At 52.0% G+C, this 19319-nt stretch overlaps 1 protein-coding gene across 3 annotated transcripts in view; it reads left to right on the forward strand.

Annotated features, from left to right (window-relative positions):
* znf536 (zinc finger protein 536) overlaps window positions 1-19319 on the forward strand; it is a 111308-nt gene that overhangs the window by 84783 nt on the left and 7206 nt on the right. For all 3 annotated transcript variants that reach the window (XM_077712625.1, XM_077712624.1, XM_077712623.1), the window contains exons 6-7: window positions 812-976; window positions 6581-8131. In XM_077712625.1, the coding sequence (XP_077568751.1) occupies window positions 812-976; window positions 6581-8131 (1716 nt within the window). The remainder of the gene's footprint in view (window positions 1-811; window positions 977-6580; window positions 8132-19319) is intronic.

Consider the following 19319-nt stretch of genomic DNA (forward strand, 5'->3'; position numbering starts at 1 on the left):
TCATTTTAATACCGTATTTCCACAACAAAATGCTGAAAGTTTGGACGCGGTGGGCCGTCAATGGCGGCTGGCGCTCGCTACGGGCCGACGCCGACTTTCCGTCCCGAAACAAACAATGGCGAGAAACGCAAATAGATTGGCCCGTGTCAGCACGCCCAGATTTTTTTTTCTCTTCCTGCCGGCGCCACCGCCAGCTGATTGTGACAGCTCGCTGTCACAGATATGACGGGGTGATAACGCTTTTGACCGAGCGGCGGGGGGAGGAAGAAATAGAAATAGAAAATAAAACGATGACGCCGCTGCCGCTTTGCCGTCTGTTATCGACTGGCGAGGTGAAGGCGAACGAGCGAACGAGCGTGGTTACGTTACGCCGAGCCGTCCGTCCGTCCGCCTGTGATGAGCGCTGACAGTCGGCAAACGCTCAATTAAAAATACCCACCACCACGGTGGCTTTGATGGACGGGATGGGCCGCCGAGCATCAAAAGGCGCCATCAAAACCTTGTTTGCGCTGTTGGGACTTGATCGCAATTAGCGCCTTTTTAATCCCGTGCCGTTAATATGACAAGTCTGTGCTTCAAAAAAACAACAACAACAACAACAACAACATAAAAAACACTGGTTCTGATGTCTAAAGTTGTCCTCGGTCGTCGCATCGAAGCGGCGCCTTTTTCGACGCTTTTCCGTCTTGGATCTGTTACGTGGGCGGCGTGTGGTGGTGGGACCCAAAGGTGGGGAAAAGGGGAAAGTCGGGGTGTACTAACTTCATTTTTCGAACTTGCAATTTAACCCAGGACCCTCTCCTTTGCGCAGATGCCGGCGAAGAGGCGGCCAAGGCGGCCGCGGGTGTGGGCGCGGTGGCGGCGGCGCCCTCCGCGTCTCAGCGTTCCCTGGGCTCCGCCTCCAAGGACTGCCCCTACTGCGGCAAGTCCTTCCGCACCTCGCATCACCTCAAGGTCCACCTGCGCATTCACACAGGTCAGTGGAACAGTCGCTCCCAGCCGGGTCCATCGGAGCTGACGTCACCGTAGGCCAGACGCTAGCTAGAGCGTGAATGACGCCCACACTTTTGGGTTCCTCCCACCCTGACAAACCGCCATCTCTCCCTCCAAACCCTCCCTCCCTCCATCTCGTACCGACGTTAGAAATTTGAGCGACACGCAGATGGTGTGGGCTTCCGAGTGGCGCCTTTTGTAAAACGTGCGATGGACGAAAACGCACGCTCTGGTGGCTCCCCGTTAGTCCGAGAACACCTCATTAGCCGCTCCCCCGTCCGCCGACGGGTGGCGATCGGCGCCGTCTCCCTCCTCCTCCTCCTCCTCCTCCTTTCCCACTGTCAACTGGCGTCGTCGTCATTTGACGTCCTTCTCGCCCTTCTTCGTCTTCCCATTCCGATAGCGGACCCATATGGCATGAAAAAAAAAAAAACGCTTTTCTACAGGTGTCAAAGATGTGGCCCGGGGGTCAAATCTGGCCCAACGCATCATTTTTTGCGGCCGGGAAAGTCAATCATGAGTGGCAACTTTCTGTTTTAGGATCAAATTCAAATGAAGAGTACAGATTTATATTATATTTACTCATTTTTCACCTTTTAATTCAATAATTTTCCTTTTAATCCAGTTTTTCTGTGTTTTTAATTCAAAAATCATTTTGTAAAATCTAAAAAATATATTTAAAAAAAAAAAAAATAAACATTGTTTTAGATCTATAAAAACGGAATATTCAGGGATTTTAATCCAGTTCTTTTAATTAATTTGTATTTAAAAAATTATATATTCTATCTAAAATGGTCCACGTGAAATGAAGTTGACGTTCCTGCCGTTCTCCTGGTGAGGAAAGACGATTGGACGTTGTTAGCGGCATTGGAGTCGAGCGTGTGAGTACGAGAGGAGGGCCTCAGGAGGGGGGGGGGGGGGGTTGTGTGGGGTTACACCCGGGTGGTCTTTTGTTGAGCTCACCGCAAAATGACGAGCGAGAAGAAGAAAAGAATCCGGCGTTGATGTCTTTCAGCTGTGAAGGATTTCCACTCGCCACTCTGGGCGGGATTCAAATGCGGGAGAAAAAAAAAAAAAAAAAAACAGGAAGTGACAACCGGCTCGCCAGAAATAAAACAAAACTTGTTTCTGGCGTTCAAAAGTCAACTGCTGTTTTTTGTCATGCCTGCTCACCGCTAACTTTTTGCTTTCTGATTGGCTAGCCTTTGCGCATGACCTTTAACCCAGCCTAAACCCGATTTCCTGGGTGTCAGGCGCAGTTTCCCCCTATTTTTCTAACACGTACTTTGTGAGCTGGCATTGAAATAGCTAAGCTAATGCCAACTTTTCAATTGTAGATGTCTTGAAAAATGAAGACTAAAACAATGCTTGAGTCATTTGTGTGGCCCTTTAAATGTAGCCAAACTTAGTGCTGAGGAATAGGGGGCTAGCTAGCGTAGGGGCTAACATACACGCTAAGCTAGGGGAGGGGCCAGAGTGTTTGTTGATGACAAGGTTAAGGTAAGGTTAAATGGCAGCCAAACCATTGTCACGGCAGAGGGCTTTTTTTTTCTTTTTAATTTTATTTTTAATGATGATTCTTTTTTTGTGTGTGTGTGTGTGTGTGTGCGCTTTCCCCGGACGCACGCACGCACGTACGCACGCACTGCCGGATGCGCGCTTTCCCGCACACACGCTGGCAGATGCTTAGCGCTAAATGGCGGCTTGTCCAGAAGGGGACAATCTGGCCCTCTAATTGCTGTCACTGAAGCCCAGATTCATGATGTGACTTTCCCATTAAAATGGGAGCATTCATTTGTATAATGAAATATCAGCCTCGACGGCGGCGTGTTCATTAGCCGTCCGTCCGTCCGTCCGCCCGCCACCGTTAGCCACCTCCAAATATGCGCCAGCCTGGATATTTACACCGCGTGGCCTCTCCAACGCCGCTATATTTGAGCTCCTTCCTCTCCTTCCTTTCCGTCGGCATCTCGTTAGCGGGAGGGGGATAAACCCGGATGGGATGGGATGGGACCGGATAGCCCACGAGTGCGCGCAACCCTCATTTAAGGCCTTCCGCCGACTGTCTGTCTGTCTGTGACGTGCGTAAAAGCTGCGTCCGTCCAAATAAACATCCACAGTGGGGCCGCGTCTCCTTGTCGCGCATTAAATTTTAATGGCCACCAAAACGGCGATGATGTGTGAAACAAATTGAGATCAGAGGGAAAGTCAAAGAAGGGGGCGGGGCCGGGAAGGCCGCCAAATGCGCCGCCAAATGCGCCGCCAAATGCCACATTTTGACGCTTTCAACAAAGAATGGCCACCACATTGGAATAGAATGCAGAAATTTGCCATGCAACTGACGGCAAACTTTTCCCGTCTCCCCCATTTTGAAGGGAATACAAGCCCCTCCCCCCGTCCACAGCGGCGTTCGCGCCCGTATCAATTAAAAGTGGATTAACGGCGACATGTTGACCTTTAGCTGTAAATGGCGCGTAATGTTGCGAGGCGCTACGTACGATACAGTACGTATGGTGGAGTGGGAGACCCCCCCTCCGCTATAAGCCTCCCCAGATGTCCCCCCTTGACGGATGACGGCGCAGCTGTCCTCGCCGCCGCTCCTCCAAGACGGCGGCGCGCTCGCCGGCAAATGGCGGAAACGGGGACTTAACCCCGAAGAGCTCCTTTTAATGATCCGGAAGATAAATGGCGGCGTCTTCCGCCAAACAGCTGGAAAAACAGAATGCCTCCACACCGAAAAACCTCCCTCCCTCCCTCCCTCCCTCCTTCCCTCCCTCGTTCGTTCGCTCTGTCTGAGTCTCGACGGCGAGCGGTTGGTTCCACGTGTCAAATTTGACTCTCCAGTCCATCTGGATGGAGAGCAAATTGGCCCCAAACGTTGACCCCCAAAGTGGGAAAGAAAGGGTTGCTGATTGGCTGCCATCCTCCCACTTCAGAATGCATTGGACGTCTACCGGACATTTCAAAAAGTTTTGCTGTGGCCATCCACTTCACAAAGAACTAAAAAAATCAATCAAGAAACGGAGCTCCACTCGAGATAAAGTAGCACCCCAAAGCGGGGACCGATCGGAGGCCAATTGGCCCCCCCAATTGCTCCCCCAATTGGGGGCCAACCTTCCCCGTCTGCTCATCGATGCCACGCAATTTGAAGGCGCAGCGGCGGCGCTCTCTTTGCAGCGCCACCGCCATCCAAGTTGCCGGCAGATGTAGTTTCATTAAACAATGAGGGGGGAGGATGGGGTGGGGGGGGGGGGTCTTGCATAAATCACCCCCTTCCTTTAAAGAAGAGCAAAAGTTACAAAAGTGGGATTTGCCGATTGACGGGAAGAAAAGGCAAACACGCAATCATATCATGTTTACAGTCGACACATGGAAACGCTTGCTGGGAGCAGAAAGGCAAAATTGGGGCGGGGAGGGGGGAGTCAAGAGGGGGGAGGGAAACCGAGGGGATGGGGGGGGGGGGGCATTTTCAGAAGGCATTGTTACGCCAGGCTGCTTTGAATGATTTAAGTCGGGCTGTGTAGTAAATCATGGATATAATTAGCAAATGGCATGGCGCTAGAGTCGTTGATCATTATTTAGAGGGCGCTATTCCAGAAAGAAAAAAAAAAAAGAAAGCCAGTCGCAAACAGTCGTTCGCTCTCTCTGGCTGGCCACGCCATCCAATATTGATACGGCGACGAGTAGGACAAAAGGCAAGCGCCAGGCAGGCAGGCAGGCAGACGCCCATTGGCTGGCCTTTTTTTTCTTTCCTCTTTCCTCTTTCCTTTTGACGCCGTGGAAGCGCAGAGATGAGCTTTTAACCCAATAAGCGCCGCCACCGGCGCAGCTGATTGAATAAGGAAACGTCCCCCATGCAAATTAGCCGCCGCCATTCCTCTAACCGGACCAAATGATATTCCGCCGGCCAAATTAGACGCAAATTACACTGATGTGATTTAAAAGAAAAAGGAGAAAAAACTCTCTCTCTCGTCTTCCTCTCGAGAGCTCGTTAATGCCCGCCCCCGGGGGGAGGGGGGGCAAATGAAGACGGACGGCGGGCCGGACTTCCGACGTCGCCCAAACGCCGGTTTTACCTGGCTGGGGCCTCCCCATCCGTCAAGACCTTTAAACAAGGGGTGTCAGACTGGGGTGGTTGGCGTCAACTCCATTTCATGTGGGCCATTTTAGATAGAGTATTTCCTTTTTTAATTTTTAAAAATGGATTAAAAGCCACGAATATTCCGTTTTTATAGATCTAAAACAATGTTTATTTTAGTATTTTTTTAAAATATATTTTTAGACTTTGCAAAATTATATTTTTAAACTAAAAACAGGAAAAATGGACTAAAATATAACAATTATTGATTTTATATCAGGAAAATCAGGAAATGTAATATCCATCGATACTCTTCATTTGAATTTGATCTTAAAACAGAAAGTTGCCAATCATCATTGACTTTTTCGGTCCCGATGCAGAAAGATGTCGTCTGAAGGACGTCATTGGAAACAAATGGATGGAAATTCATTGACTATAAACTACATTTTCAGTTTCATTCATCGCTTTTACCATTTAATGCATTGTAAAAAAAAAAATCCCAATTTTATTTCGCCGTGCCTTTACATTTACGAGATTATCAGCGGATATCCGTCGGCGAAGGCCAGCCATACGCAAGATCCTCAAAGTCCTCCAGAGGCGCCTCCATTTTTCCATCTCGCGAGTCTTGCGTACGTTGGCGACCCCATGTAATCGTTTAGTCCATTTTTTTATGATGGCGAGCGGCTGGCCAGGACCTCGACTCTAACACTTTTGGCGCTCTGATCGCCCCACCTCCCCGGCCCCCGACGGCGAGCGGCCAGACGCGGCGCTCGACGGCGCTCGACGGCGCTGACGCGGCAGTGGGTGGTTGGATGTTTATCTTTATGACTGTGGTGGCTCTTGTGGACAGTCGTATTAAAGCTGCCTTCATCAGCTCTTCCGCTCTCGCGCCTTTTCTTCTGAGAACTCTTGTTTGTTCTTCACGCAAAGTATAGTCCAGCCAAGAAGAAAAAGAAAAGAAAGTAAAGGCCGCCTGCTTGACAAATGGCGTCAAAAATGGTCTTAAATGGGTATCAGCATATCTTTATCTAAAAAAAAATAGATGACTGATAACTTGTAATGTCCAGGAATGTTGAATCATTCAAAGGAATGTTTTTTTTCCACGTTTGCTGCAAAAGTAGAGAGTAGCCTACAGATTGCAACGACCATTCGCGCGCGCGGGTGTTCTTTTTTTGGGGGGGGGGGGGGGGGCGGTTCCACCGAGCGGGAGACGACGGGCCCAAGAAATAGCCGTAAAAATCACTTGTAATGGGATTTTTGCCTGTGAAATGCTCCTCCTCCTCCTCCTCCTCCTCGGGGCTTACAAGAGAAAAAAGGGAAACATCCTCTTTTGTTATTAGCGTTAATGAAATGCCTTTGATTTGGCGCCCCGACCTCCTTTTTGCCTCCTCCGGGGAGGTGACGTGACCCCGGGGGTCGGGGGGGCCAATGGCTTTTGGATATCCAGCCGCTAATAATCGGGTTAATGATTTGCTTCTTTGGCTTTCTTTCTTTGGCTTTCTGTCTCAGGAGAGAAACCCTACCGCTGCCCTCATTGCGATTACGCCGGCACCCAATCGGCCAGCCTCAAGTACCACCTGGAACGGCACCACCGCGAGCGGCAGAATGGCGGCTCTTCCTCCTCTTCCTCTTCCTCCTCGCAAGAGCACAACAAGGAGGAGCCGGGGAAGGCGGCCATCTTTGCCCGCCCCGACGTCCTGCGCGGCGTCTTCAAGAGCGCGCCCCCCAACGTGGACTTCCGGGGACACCTGCCGCCTCCGCCGCTCCAGTGGGCCTCGCCGGCCGGCGACGCCAACGAGGGTCCGCTCCCCGCCGACGGCTTCTCCGACCTGAGCCGGGCCTACCGGAGCATGATGGGCGACGGGGTCCGCTTCCAGGGCTCGCTGCGGGCCCTGGTGGACAATTTTGTGCTGGGCTCGGCCAAGAGGGAGGCCAAGGAGGGCCCGCTCCAGATCCGGGGCCCCCGCCGCCACCCGGACGACGGCGAGCCCAGGGCCAAGCGGGCCGCCCCGGCCGAGCGGGAGGCGGACCGGGAGGCGGACCGGGCGGCGGGACGGCGCCCGGCCCCCGGCAAGAACGGCAAGGTGGGCTCCCAGTTCGAGCCGCTGGACCTGTCGGTGTCGGTCCGCTCCGGCTCCCCGCCCGGCTCCCCGTCGGGCTCCCCGTCGGGCTCCCCGTCGGGCTCCCCGCCCGGCTCCTCCCTGAGCGTCCGCGACGACGTGGCCTGGCACGGCTGCCTCTTCTGCTCCTTCTCCACCGCCTCCCCGGAGCTGATGGCCCTGCACCTCCAGGCCAACCATCTGGGGGCGCCACCGCCGCCGCAGAGGGCCGAGGCGGGCAAGGAGGCGCCGCACGACGTCAAGGCCTCGCTGGGAGACGGAGACGGAAACCGACCGGGTTGGAACCGGCGCCCGGAGCGGCCCTACGACCCCTTCCAGAGCGACTTTTACAGGCGCTTCGGCGGCCTGTGCGACGGATCCCCCCGGCCCCGGGGCCCCCGAGGATACGCGGGCGAGGTCTTTGGAAGCGAGCCCTTCGGAAGCGAGGTCTTTGCGGCCGAGGCCTTCGGGGGCGAAGCCTTTGTGGGCGAGGCCTTTGGCGCCGCGCCCTCGGCCGAGAGGAGCTCCTGCGGGGACCCGGACGAGGAGCGGGTCGGCTCCGGGGACGAGGCCGCCGACCCGGGGCCGCCGGCTTCCGCCCAAAGCCCGTTCGCCACCCTCGATCGCGGGCGACGTCCCTCCGACGAGGAGCGGGACGAGGGCGGAGAGGAGCGAGACGAGGACGCGGAGCGTGAGGGAGCCAGTCCCTCCCCGGACCCTGGCGTGGCACCCTCGCTTTTCCAGCCAGACCCTCAGCAAGGGTCGTCCCCCGGGAACCGGTGGGGGACGCGGGGCCCCGGCCTCTCGCCTCCGTCCGAGGCCTCGCCGCCGGGACTCCCCAAGGGCGACGACGACGACGACGAGGAGGAGGAGGAGCAGCAGATGAACGTGATGTCGGTCCTCCGAGCCTACGGGAGCGACAACCTGTCGTCCTTCGACGTGAAACGACCCGACGAATCCGGTGAGTCTCCAATTTCAATGATTGCGTCTTTTGTGTTTGATGATGCACAGTGTTTTTGAGGGCGTGGCCTGATCCCGATCAAGGTAGGAATTGAAGTCAGTCCCAGAAAGCGTAAAGAATAGAGCCCAAATAGTCTTCCTTCGTACCGATTGCGACGTTCGGCCGTGTGGTATCCATCCGTACGGTACCGATAGCACGGACGCATGGGATGGGAACCTCGATTGAATTGAGAGCAGATGAATGATTGGACTTCATAGGACATCTGTCATTGTCTTGGGAAGGGCCACCGGCGGCCATGTTGGGTGGGTCGACCGGCATTTCTCCATAGCAATTTAGGCGCTGTATTGTTGCCACACGACTTCTCCACAAGCATTTTTCTGTTTTTTGGGGTGGTGGGGGCCTTGTACTCGATTTGACGATTTCACCGTGCAATCTGTTTACGTTCATCCGGTCAGACGACGCGTGGTATCACGTTTCCGATCCCGTCTAATGTTTTGTCCGTGGCCAAATTGGAATTGTGGCTGGACGGACAGTTTTTTGTTTCCCCCCGCAAAAGTCAATTGGCTCTCCCGTCCGTCTCTCCGGCCATTTGAGTCTTATTTCCGGCAAGTCGGAGAGAGATTTATCTTTATTAGCCGTGGGTATTAGCGGGAGCGCTCGTCGGCCCAGGGAATCAACCCGGCCGGGCCCAGTCGGAGCGGGACCTCCCCGAAAGCCTCCCCGAAAGCCCCCCCCACGTGTCTCCTAAGTAACTATCTTAGAGTTTGTTCATAAAGCCGCCTCCCGCCAGAAGGCCATTACTTTGGAAGACTGGTCGATGTCTGAGCTTGTGAAAAATGAACTGCCAGCTTCCATGATTGCGCTCCGCTTACTGCCGCCGCCGCCGCTAGCCGGGAAATCCTTTTTTTTTTTTCTCTGTCTCTCCCTTTCTTTATCTTTTGGACTCTTTTTTTAGTGGCGCTGGTCGTCCACGTGGGTGGACGACCAACGCCACGTTTGTTCATTGGCGTCGTGAAGCCGAGAGCGGAGCAGAAGTATCGGGCATCATTAGCATCCCGTGACCTTTCGGGAGCGACAACAGACGGACGTTCTGTCGTCATGGATGTGGCTCTCTGGCCGTCAACACGTCCGACGCACGTAGGCACGTAGGCAGGCATTTTGCATCCCGCCTCATCAAGCTCTTTTGTGCGGCCTGACGACGGCGTAGGCCCAACCAGGAATGTTTGACCTTTTGCCTCCCGATGCCCACGTCGTTCGCCGTGGCATCTTTTCTTACTGGCATGAAGAGCGTCTTTTGTGGCCGCCATTGTTCCTCCTCGCCACATTCCAAATCCATGTCATTTTTTTGTTGTTGTTGTGGTGGTCTCGGTCACGCACAGTGGCGGCTTTGTCACCGATCTTACGGGCGTTTTCTTTGGAACGCCCTGACGTGGAGCTCAAATTGAGCGCTTAGCGCTTATCGGCGGTGCGCTTCTTCACCCCGAAAGCTAGCGCCAGCGACAGTTGGAAGTCGCCATTGATTTCAAAAGTACTACAAGTAAAGTCGTCTTTAACAAGTGGTGATTTATTTTTGAAAAAGGATTGGCATTTTTGTCTATCGCAGGGGTGTCAGACTCGTTGGGTTTCTTGGCGGGACGCTTTAACCTCAACTCCATTTCATTTTAGGAATATTTTTTTTGGATTAAAAGCCCCGAATATTCCGTTTTTATAGACCTAAAACGATGTTTATTTGAGCTTTTTTAAAATATATTTTTAAATTTTACAAAATGATTTTTGAACTAAAAACACGAGGATTAAAAAATAGCAATGATTGGTTTAAAAGAGGAAAAATCAGGGAATTTAATATAAATCTCTACTCTTCATTTGAATTTGATCCTAAAACAGAACGTCGGCACTCGTGATTGACTTTCCCTGGCCACACAAAAGGATGCGGCGGGCCACATTTGGCCCCCGGGCCGCCACTTTGACACACCTGTGATCTATCTTATTTGGCACAACTAAAATGATGATGTGGATCAACATTTTCGATCCATGAAATCCATCAAAGCCATTTTGAAAACCACACATTCGTCATCAAATGGTTGATTTGATGGACGGCGTCACGTGATCCCCGTCCCGACGTCTTATTGGTCAAGGGCCGAAAATCAAAAGACGGGCGTGTTTTGTTTTATTTTTTTGCCTGAAAATGCAGGTGTTTCCAGCCATTGGAGCTCAATTCCATTCCTTCCAACCAAGGTGATTAACGAGCAGCCTTGGGCTCTCCCGCACGCACGCACGCACGCACGCCGGCCACGTCGCGTCGATAGTCCACCACATACGCCCAATCGCGTGCCCCCTTTTCATCCGTCTGCCGTCAGTTTATCACAACGGGACGTCTAATCTATGGGAAGTGGGTGGCGTCGCCGCTAGCCAACTTGAATTGGACGTCTGTGACTGGTAAGGGCAGCCAAAAAGTCTACCGTATATGATTTGTCGAGCCAACTCGGGTATCGTGGACTATTTTGGACGTTTAAGACGCTCCTTACCCAATCCAACGTTGTCACCATCCACTCCAAAGACACTTTGTCAGCCATTTTGGTTTCATTTCGACGCGTGGCGCGGTGTAACGTGGGAAGTGCGCGTGTGAAGCAATCAATCTCGCCAGTCGTCTGGCGCGCAAACAGCTTGACGCCAATCTTCTGTGCTTTTTTTTTTTTTTATATCACCGCTGTTGTGTTTGCACCTTAAGCGTACACACCTGCACTCCCCGTTTTTATTTTTTCTCCTAAGCCCCTCCCCCTCACTCACACACACACACACACACACGCGGATCCTTGAAACTTGTGATGAAGCAAAAGCCGGTAATTGCCAATAATATCGTCCTCATCAGGTGGTTAATTAGCATCTCTGACAAACACACACGTGTGAATACTTAGAAAAGGCTGGGATAGGTGGAAAGGGGCGGGGCCAGGAGACCCCCGTCTGTTTACTAATGAGCGTGACTGAGTTCTCACCTGCACGCTGCTTTTTTGTTTTTCGCACCTCAAAGTTGATCAGCCCAAACTTTGGGCCCTTTCCGCCATATTTGCGTTGACACATTGTGCCTACAATTGGCCTAGCCTGCCTCTTTTCGGGATGTGGGTGGAAAAGGGAATCTAAATATTTGATGGAAAATGGTGAAATTGAGTTGAGGTTCAAGCAAGCAACCCGAGTCTGACACCCTTGCGTTCTCCGGCGCCGACAGGTGGACCGGCTCTCGGCGAGCGAGCGCCTCTGTTCCCCTCCGTGAGGTGCAGTCGTGCGACTTTGACGTAAATGCTCGCGGTTGTGAGGAGGAGGAGGAGAAGCATGAGAAGGGCCCCCGCCGGATGTTTCTTAGCTTCCAGTCAAGGGCTAATGGGCGTCTCTCAAGTCGGCGTTGAAAGGACCGCTTGATGTCAAAGGGTGCTCTCGGATCCACTGGAAGCCCAAAGGCTCGTTGATCTTCTGCAAAACGGGCCTCTCTTCGTCTTCGGCGTTCGTCTTTTCTCTTAGCTCACTCGCTAACGCGAGGAGGCAATGTCGGATCACAGCGCCCGTCGACTTGAAAGCCGACTGTCTTTTGCAAATTCTCATAGAGTCGGAGGGGCGTCTCATCTTCCAAAGTACTCACCTTTAAAGTCGGCGGGAACAGGAAGCGTCGCCCCCTTCCTCTTCAGCGTCCACCGTCGTCGTCGTGGTCAAAGCGTGGGCGGCTCCGGGCGCTATCCTCTGCCCGGGCGGGGCGCACCTTTCCGTCCATCCACTTGAATCCGTGGCCGCAAGTGAACGTTCAACGTTTATTTCGATTTATCCCGTTTGGCGTGCCAGGCTTCCCAAGTAAATGTGAACAACTTTCTGGCGGAAGTTTTTCGTCGGGCACCGTTTGCTAAAAAAAACTCTTTCATCTGATCACTAGATTTCAGTCCATTTGTACCTGAAAAAAAAACCTGGTTCACTGGCAAAATAGCTCGACTGCAGGTGGACAGGCGGGTACGACAATAGGCGGTTTTTTTTTTGTTATCAAAAGTCGGGCTTTCCGGACGGCAGACTTTGGTGACAGTGACTCCATTGATCACCCCCGTGATGGCGCGGGAGCTTCCCCGGAGTCCCAGATCAGATGGCGGCGGCGCATCTTTTGCGTGTGCGCTCACGCAACGGCGGCAAACGGCAAGAAAGGGCTCCCAAATTGGCCTCCCGACCCGATATAGCGCGCCCGGCTTCTTCGTCGCCGCCTCCTCCTCCTCGTTAGTCGCTTTGGTTTCTCGGCCGACTTTGACGGCGCCCTCCCTCCCAAGGATGGCGTCCCCGGGCTCCCCCGCGAGATGCCGCCGAGGCGGCGCCACCCCCCAGGAGTCGTACTCGGCGTAATAACCACGCTTACGCGTAATGAGACGTCGGCGCTTCAAGGAAAGAAGAGGCGCCGCCGCCACGTCAATAAATAAATAAATAAGCGGGCAAAAAAAAAAAAGAAGAGACGACGACAGCCGAGGGAAGGCAGAAACTATGTCAACTTTTATTCCCCGTGTGGTGGCGCATCAATGGCGCCGCGCCGTCGTACAAAGACAAAAACATACACAGGTGTACGCCAGCAAGCCTTTCAAGCGCTCCCTGGCAATTAGGGACAAATGAGTCGACTTCGCCGTCAATCGACATCTTTGATTCTCCGCCGCGTCGATGTCGCGTCGACGTCGGAGAGGTGAAAATAAAGAAGTGGAGTAAACAAAGTTGCGTGTAGAGTGGGGGAGGAACGGAGAGAGGGAGGGAGAACAGCGGAGAAAAGCAGAGGGAGAACAGGGAAACAAACCAGGAGGGAATAAAGTAAGAGTAGTGTCGCGACTAAACACCTTCATGCTATCATTAGCGCTGACAAAAAATGTAAACGCTCGTGCGCCGCAAATCCCAGTGACGGAACGCTAACGGCGGGCTCCTTACTTTAGCGACGCCGCCGCCGTTTTCTTGGACTTGTTAGCCAAACATTGGAAGAATCCAAAGGAAATTCCTGACTAGATTTTGGCGGAAAACCGACAACTATGCGGGGGTTGGCCACTGAGTTAGGGTTCGGACGTCAGGCTAACGGTACCCCGGTTTCTTCCAAAAGGCTAATTTAGCACTCTAAATTGGCCCCAGCTACAATGGGTTGTCTTTTGTCTCCTCCCGCATTGCAATTGACTATTTTGAGTTCTTATATTAGCTTTTTGTGCTGGTTTATTCTAGTTTTGCTGACCATTTTTTTTCCAAATGTGTCATTTGAAAGTTCTTTGTAAAGAAAGTTGAGAATGAATGTGTAGAAGAAGAGTTGCGGCCGTGCTCCCCTTTCTTTTCCATCATCCAACATTTCTTCCTAGAAAAAGTCTCCATTATTCCTCCCGTCGTTGGCTATCAACGACAAGACAAACGGCTTTTAGCGCGACTCATTGACTCTTTTCAATGAAAACATTTCCAAATACCATCCCAATTGCCAAGTAAGACAAAAAACCAACCCGAGCGGATGGCGTAGCTACACCGCCACCTACGGGCCTCGAGCGGAAGAGCGGAGTGGATCCCGCTAGCTAGCGTTCAGTCATCGCGAGTCATTAAATTGTACTGGCGCAAATGAAATTCAAGACTAATGCTGAAACGGCGGGGCGTGCCTTTTTAATCGCCATCAGACAGGTTAGCCATCTTCCTCTTTGCAAATGACGTCATGGCGGCCATTTTAGTGGATTTTTCCCAGGACGGGTCGGCCACTTTAATCGCATTAATAGTCGTCGCGCACAAAAGCCGCCATTGTCACGCCGGCCGGACGTCCAAAGCGACGACGGCGCGCCGGGAAAGCGCACAAAAGGGCGAGCGGTCGGGGCGCCGGCTGATGGACGGCGATGGCGCTCCGGGATTCCACTTTCCCGGATGGGAAGGACCTCCGCGGCGCGGCCACGGTAACACGAGGCGTCCCTTCTCAGCGAGATATGCTTTCGTGGGAACGCTTTGGCGTGGCCACGGCCACACTGCGTCTCTTTGTTCCCGCCGGAAAAGCATTTTTTTCTTCTTCTTCCCGGCCGGCGCCGACCCCCTCCGACGGGGTCTTTGATTCCCGGGCGTTGTCATCGCGCCGTCTCGCAAAGACATTTGGGGATGATTTGGCCGCCAATCAAATAGTTGTCAAGTGGGCCCGGCTAACAAATAAGCTGACGTGGCTAAACGATGTGGAGCTTTTGTCGACAGACGTACGTCGGTCGGTCGGTCCGTCCGTCGGCGGGCCGTCTTCTGCCACTCTATCGGCGGGCGGCATCTCTCGTCACGGCCCGGTATGTGTGGATCCCCAAATCATCTTGCATCAGCGGGTTCTCCGCCATCCGTCAGTCTCCTCCACCTGTCCGTCTGTCCGTCCGTCCCCCGCGAGTGACGTCCCATCTCGGACGGATCAATCTTTTCAGTGGCAGCCCATTTTTTCCGGCCATCCATCACTCCATCTCTTCCTCCTCGTCATCCCTGTGGTCACTCAGTCCGTCCTTCTCGCAGGCCTCTGTGACGTCCCTCCCTTTTCTTTCTTCCTTCCTGTCCTCCGTCCGTCCGTCCGTCAGGTCCTTCTTCTCTCAGTGGCGTTGGTCCTATTTTTTCTAGCACGTCTTCATTTGCCACTGGTGTCCTTCACCTTCCTTCTTTCCCCTTTTTCTCACTTTCACAAATGTTTTTACTGGTGTATAAAGTGTCAATAGTAACTTTATTTGGACTTGATTTGTTTAGCGGCCCTTGAAAGAAGGTGCAAATCCCAGAGACGCTTTTGTCTCCTCTTTTGGAGCCGTTTTTCCCTCCTCCATCTTTGTTTGACGGCGCCATTGGTTTTCCCGCTCCTTCCTTCCTTCCTTCCTTCTTTCTTTCTTTCCTTCCTTCCTCGCGCCGTCAACGGTGACGGATCTGGACGTGATGCCTTTCTAAACAAGCCAACGTGGAGGAGGCACCTTTCTTTTCTTTCCTTTCTTTCTGGCGGTCCTCTCCTCCCTCCCCCGTCTCTCCCCCCCACCCCCCCCCCCCCCCCCATCATAAACGATGATATGGGCGCACGTTTGTTGCAAGGTCAACACGGACCGACACATGACAAACGATCTCAAGATGGCCACATCATCTGTCCTCTAATTGTTGGCCGCATCCTTGCTGTTTTTTTTTTTTTTTTGCTTGTTGTCGTCCCCCCAACCCTCTCTCTCCCCCCCTCTCTCCATTACCCTCTGCTTTCCTCCCTCCCTCCCTCCCCGAATTCCCGTCTTTATTCACTTGCAGCTTTGTAACGTGATGCCAGTGTGGAGAAAAGGACAAGCAAATGTGAACGTTTGTGTATCCGTCCGTCCGTTGAAATTGTGCTTCTCCGCTGTCCTTTCAATGAAACTTTGAAGGAGAGAGAGTTGATTTTTGGGCCACTTTTTTTCCTTCATTTAAAGGCCACTCCCTGTGGATCTTGTGCTCCCTCCCTCCCTCCCTTCCTGTCCATTTCGAGAAGACACTCGCTGTCCACTTTGGTTGCTTTCCAAGTCATTTTAGAGCAAGGCCGGAGCATTTTTAAAAGAAAAAGTGGCCACCGGCGATTGACTTTCCCGGGCCGCACCAAATGATGATTTTGCCAAAGTTTTTGGTCAAATTCTTGTGGCTGGAGGCCTGGATTTCCTTCCATTTTTGGATGTGTCCTGGAAAAAGCAAATCCATTTTTGCATCCCCATAAATATCGGACTTAGTTTATCGATCCTCTTGCAGCAAAAGAAGGGGAGGGAAAAAAAAGCCGATATCGTTTGAGTCGGAATGCCGAGGTTGCGCTATCGGAAGAGACTTTTTTTTTTTTTCTTGTTTTTTTTCTTGTTTTTTTTTTTTTTGGTGCAAAGTGTGCTTTAGCGTTGGCAGAGTAATGATCATATCCAAATATCAATATGAGAAAGAGTGCCTTCTAAAGAAGATGAATGGCTATTGACGTTTAAATAACTGTAGCGTAAGAGAGATGGAGCGAGCTAGCAACTGGGGGGGGGGGGGGGGGCAGAAAAAAACTAAGTGGGAGGCGGGGCCAAGGTGGAGGGGGTGAAAGAATGAAATTCATATTTTCCATCCATGTTTTTGCATGTCGTTGGAAAAGGACGTGGCTTTTCGTCCCACCCAAACGCCGTCTTGGCTTTGGGGGGGGGGGGTCGTCGTCCGGACAAATATTGACGCGGGATAAACAAACATTGCCATTCCCCCACCCTCTTTGTTTAAAGAGAGACTTTGTTTGCCCGCCGCGAACGGACAGAAGGACAGACGGACGGACCCAGCTTAATAACAATCATAACACGTTGTTGATATGGAAATTGGCGGCCGACCGGCCAGGCCGAGTGACCGTGGGTGGACGTTGCGGATTTCCACCTTGTTGACTTTTCACGCAAAGCGCCGCACGTCACCGGGCCCCCCACTAGGACAAAAATACAAAGATGGAAGGCGGCGGGCTCATATTTCACAAAGAAAAATGGGTGTACAAATTCAAGCGGCAGCCCAACCCTCATATTGTGCGCTGCACTTCCAGAAATGCTTAGAAATCAATGGGAAATGTGCAGAAATTGACCCAAAATCAACGTATTGACTTTAAATTGTTCATTTTGACGGAGAAGAAAATGTTGATTGAACCGTGTTAAGCGCCGACGTTTCCCAAATGTCCTCCGACGTGTCTTTTTTGACGGCGCCGTGTGTCCAATAGGACGGACGGCTTGTCAGGTGTATTTAAAAAGAAAAAGAAAAATGAAAGAAAAAAGATAGAGAGAGAGTTAGAGAGCGCAGCCTTATTTATGGTGTGATGTTTTAATAGAAAGCAGATGGCTTGAGACGCACGCCGCCGGTGATCTTTAATATTTTAGAGTGGTCTTTGCTGTAAATATGGCAGCAGCTGTTTCCCCCCTCGTGATGAAAATTTACACCTTTTTTCTTTTTTCCTCTTTGACTGCGCGTCAGACGTCGCTCGTTGGATTTGGTGTCAATTGAAAAAGAAATCGGAATATTGGCAAGGCAATGGGCGTATTTCCGGGGAGGGGGGGGGGGGGGGGGACGCCCGCCTATTTCCACCGAGGTGATATTCAAAGGTGAAGAGATATTAAAGTAACGAGCGGACGGAGATAAATGCAATTATTGGCGGGTGAGGGTCGCCTTTTAATGTCAGCTGGTCGCCAGACGGAGGGGGGGGGGGGCATTGGCACACGTTTGTCTTTTGCCATTTCAAAAGCAGCGCCTGCTCAAATGGATTTCAAATGCAAATACACCTGCCCGAAAGGCAAATGATTTATTCAGATGTTTTTTTTGGTTGGGGTGCTGCAAAGACCCCTCCCTCCACCCCGGAAACTGTTTAGGATTTCTAGGGTCACTTCCTGTTCATTTCTGGTTGCTTTCTGATGACTTCAGGGCTTTTGGGGGCTCCCTTGGGTAGTATCAAAAAATGCCATATTTGAATGACGGCGTGTAAAACGTGGATGATATGCTATCCTCAAATATGAGCCAATTGATAGTGCTCGTATCCACGTCACTCATGATCTTAAGATGGATGAGATTTTGAGTTTTTCCAGTAATTGATGCGTTTTCTTGTCAGCGGGCCAACCATGCGGACATCTTTTGAAAAAAAAGCTCTTTTTTTGTCAGCTCCTTTAAGTCGCGCCCGTTCCATTTCACGCCGCTCGCCGTCACAGGTGTGTGTGTGAGAGAGAGCGTCATGATGCTAGAACGCGGCTTTTGAAAGCTAATGGCTTTGCGGTACGAGAGGCGCTGGATGGGGGACGGACGGGGTGGCTCTTAAGAGGGCGGCGGCGACGGCGCCACCAGCCGGGGCTCCCCGTAATGCCAAAAGCTTCGACGGCGGGCGCACTTTAGCCCAAAGCCCTGCACCGGCTGAGGGCGCCCAAGCCATCTGGCCAGCCGGCGTGGACAATGGCCGTCCACCGGAGCGACTTTTTGCCGTCCCATCCAACTAAAGATGTCCAAGACGTGATATTGGAGTACTTTATTAAGAAATTCCCTCGATGGTCATGTTAAGACACGCCCGCCGTCACCTCGAGACGTTTGAAGGATGCCGACGACAAAGGGAGCGGGGGCGCTTGACGCCTCTTCCACTTCAAACACACTGCGCCTGCCAGCCGGATGTTCTCGTCTCGCCTTAAAGTTCCGACACGCACGCGCGCTGATCAAAGACGGCGGCGAACCCCCGGCGTCCGTTGGTCCGTGGGCCCCAATGGTGGCATCAGCCGGAGAAATATTTGATGTGTCCTCTCGGCCCCCGTTAACGACACCAGCTGCGTGCGGGGTGAAAGATGATGACGATGATGATGATGGAGGGGGCGGAAAGCGCCATCCCTCTGCTAAAGTTAAAGTGGCCGTGACAGGGCGAGCATGTTCAAAAATGGAGACGTCTTTCTTTACGTCTGCAAAACAAATGTGGAGCTCCAATTTCAACCATTTCACCCAAAATATTGCCCGCTTTTTTCTGCCATTCCGGTAGTGACATCCCTCATCCATGTTTCTTATGCTAGGCTAACTCATGAGCTAGCCTCCGTCGACCCGCACGTCTACAGTAGCATGCTAACAGAAATAGCATGAAAATATTAAATCTTATGTCCAATTTCCCCACATAAGCAACTTCTTTTTTGTCAAATTCCGACTGGAATCTGCTAATAAATGGCGTGGTAGCATCGAATGCAGGGACGGCTCGTCAGGCGGAAGAAGACTTTTTCACTTGTTTATTTTCCAGTGGTTTTGGCGCGCTGGCCATAACAACAACAACTCTCCGTCCGGGTGGTCCCAAAGTTAAGCGCACATGTGCGTCCGTCCGTTTAGCTTTCAAATACGTACTACGTGAATGTGTGGCTCGCCGGGATCTTTTTAAAAAGGACGTACGCAAAAGGGAAAGTTTAAAAGACGGGAAAAAAACAGGCCCTGCTGGAAATGATTGGGACATGTAAGAAATAATTGAAAGCATTTTTCAAGCATAAATCCCCAACATGTGCTCCGCAAAGCTGCTCAAATGTGGCACTTTTTTCCCCCTTTATTATTCTCTTTTAATCAGCCAGTGTAATCTGAAGCAGGAAGCGCACAAAAAAAAGAAAAAAAAAGGAATGAAGTCATTGACGTTAAATGTTTACTGGCAGGCGCAAAGTGGACGCCCCCCCCCCCGACCTCCGCTCGGCACTTAAGCGTCGACAACAAGTTTGTCGGTAAAGAT

The sequence above is a fragment of the Stigmatopora nigra genome, chromosome 3 (assembly GCF_051989575.1).
Source record: "Stigmatopora nigra isolate UIUO_SnigA chromosome 3, RoL_Snig_1.1, whole genome shotgun sequence".
Taxonomy (NCBI): Eukaryota; Metazoa; Chordata; class Actinopteri; order Syngnathiformes; family Syngnathidae; genus Stigmatopora; species Stigmatopora nigra.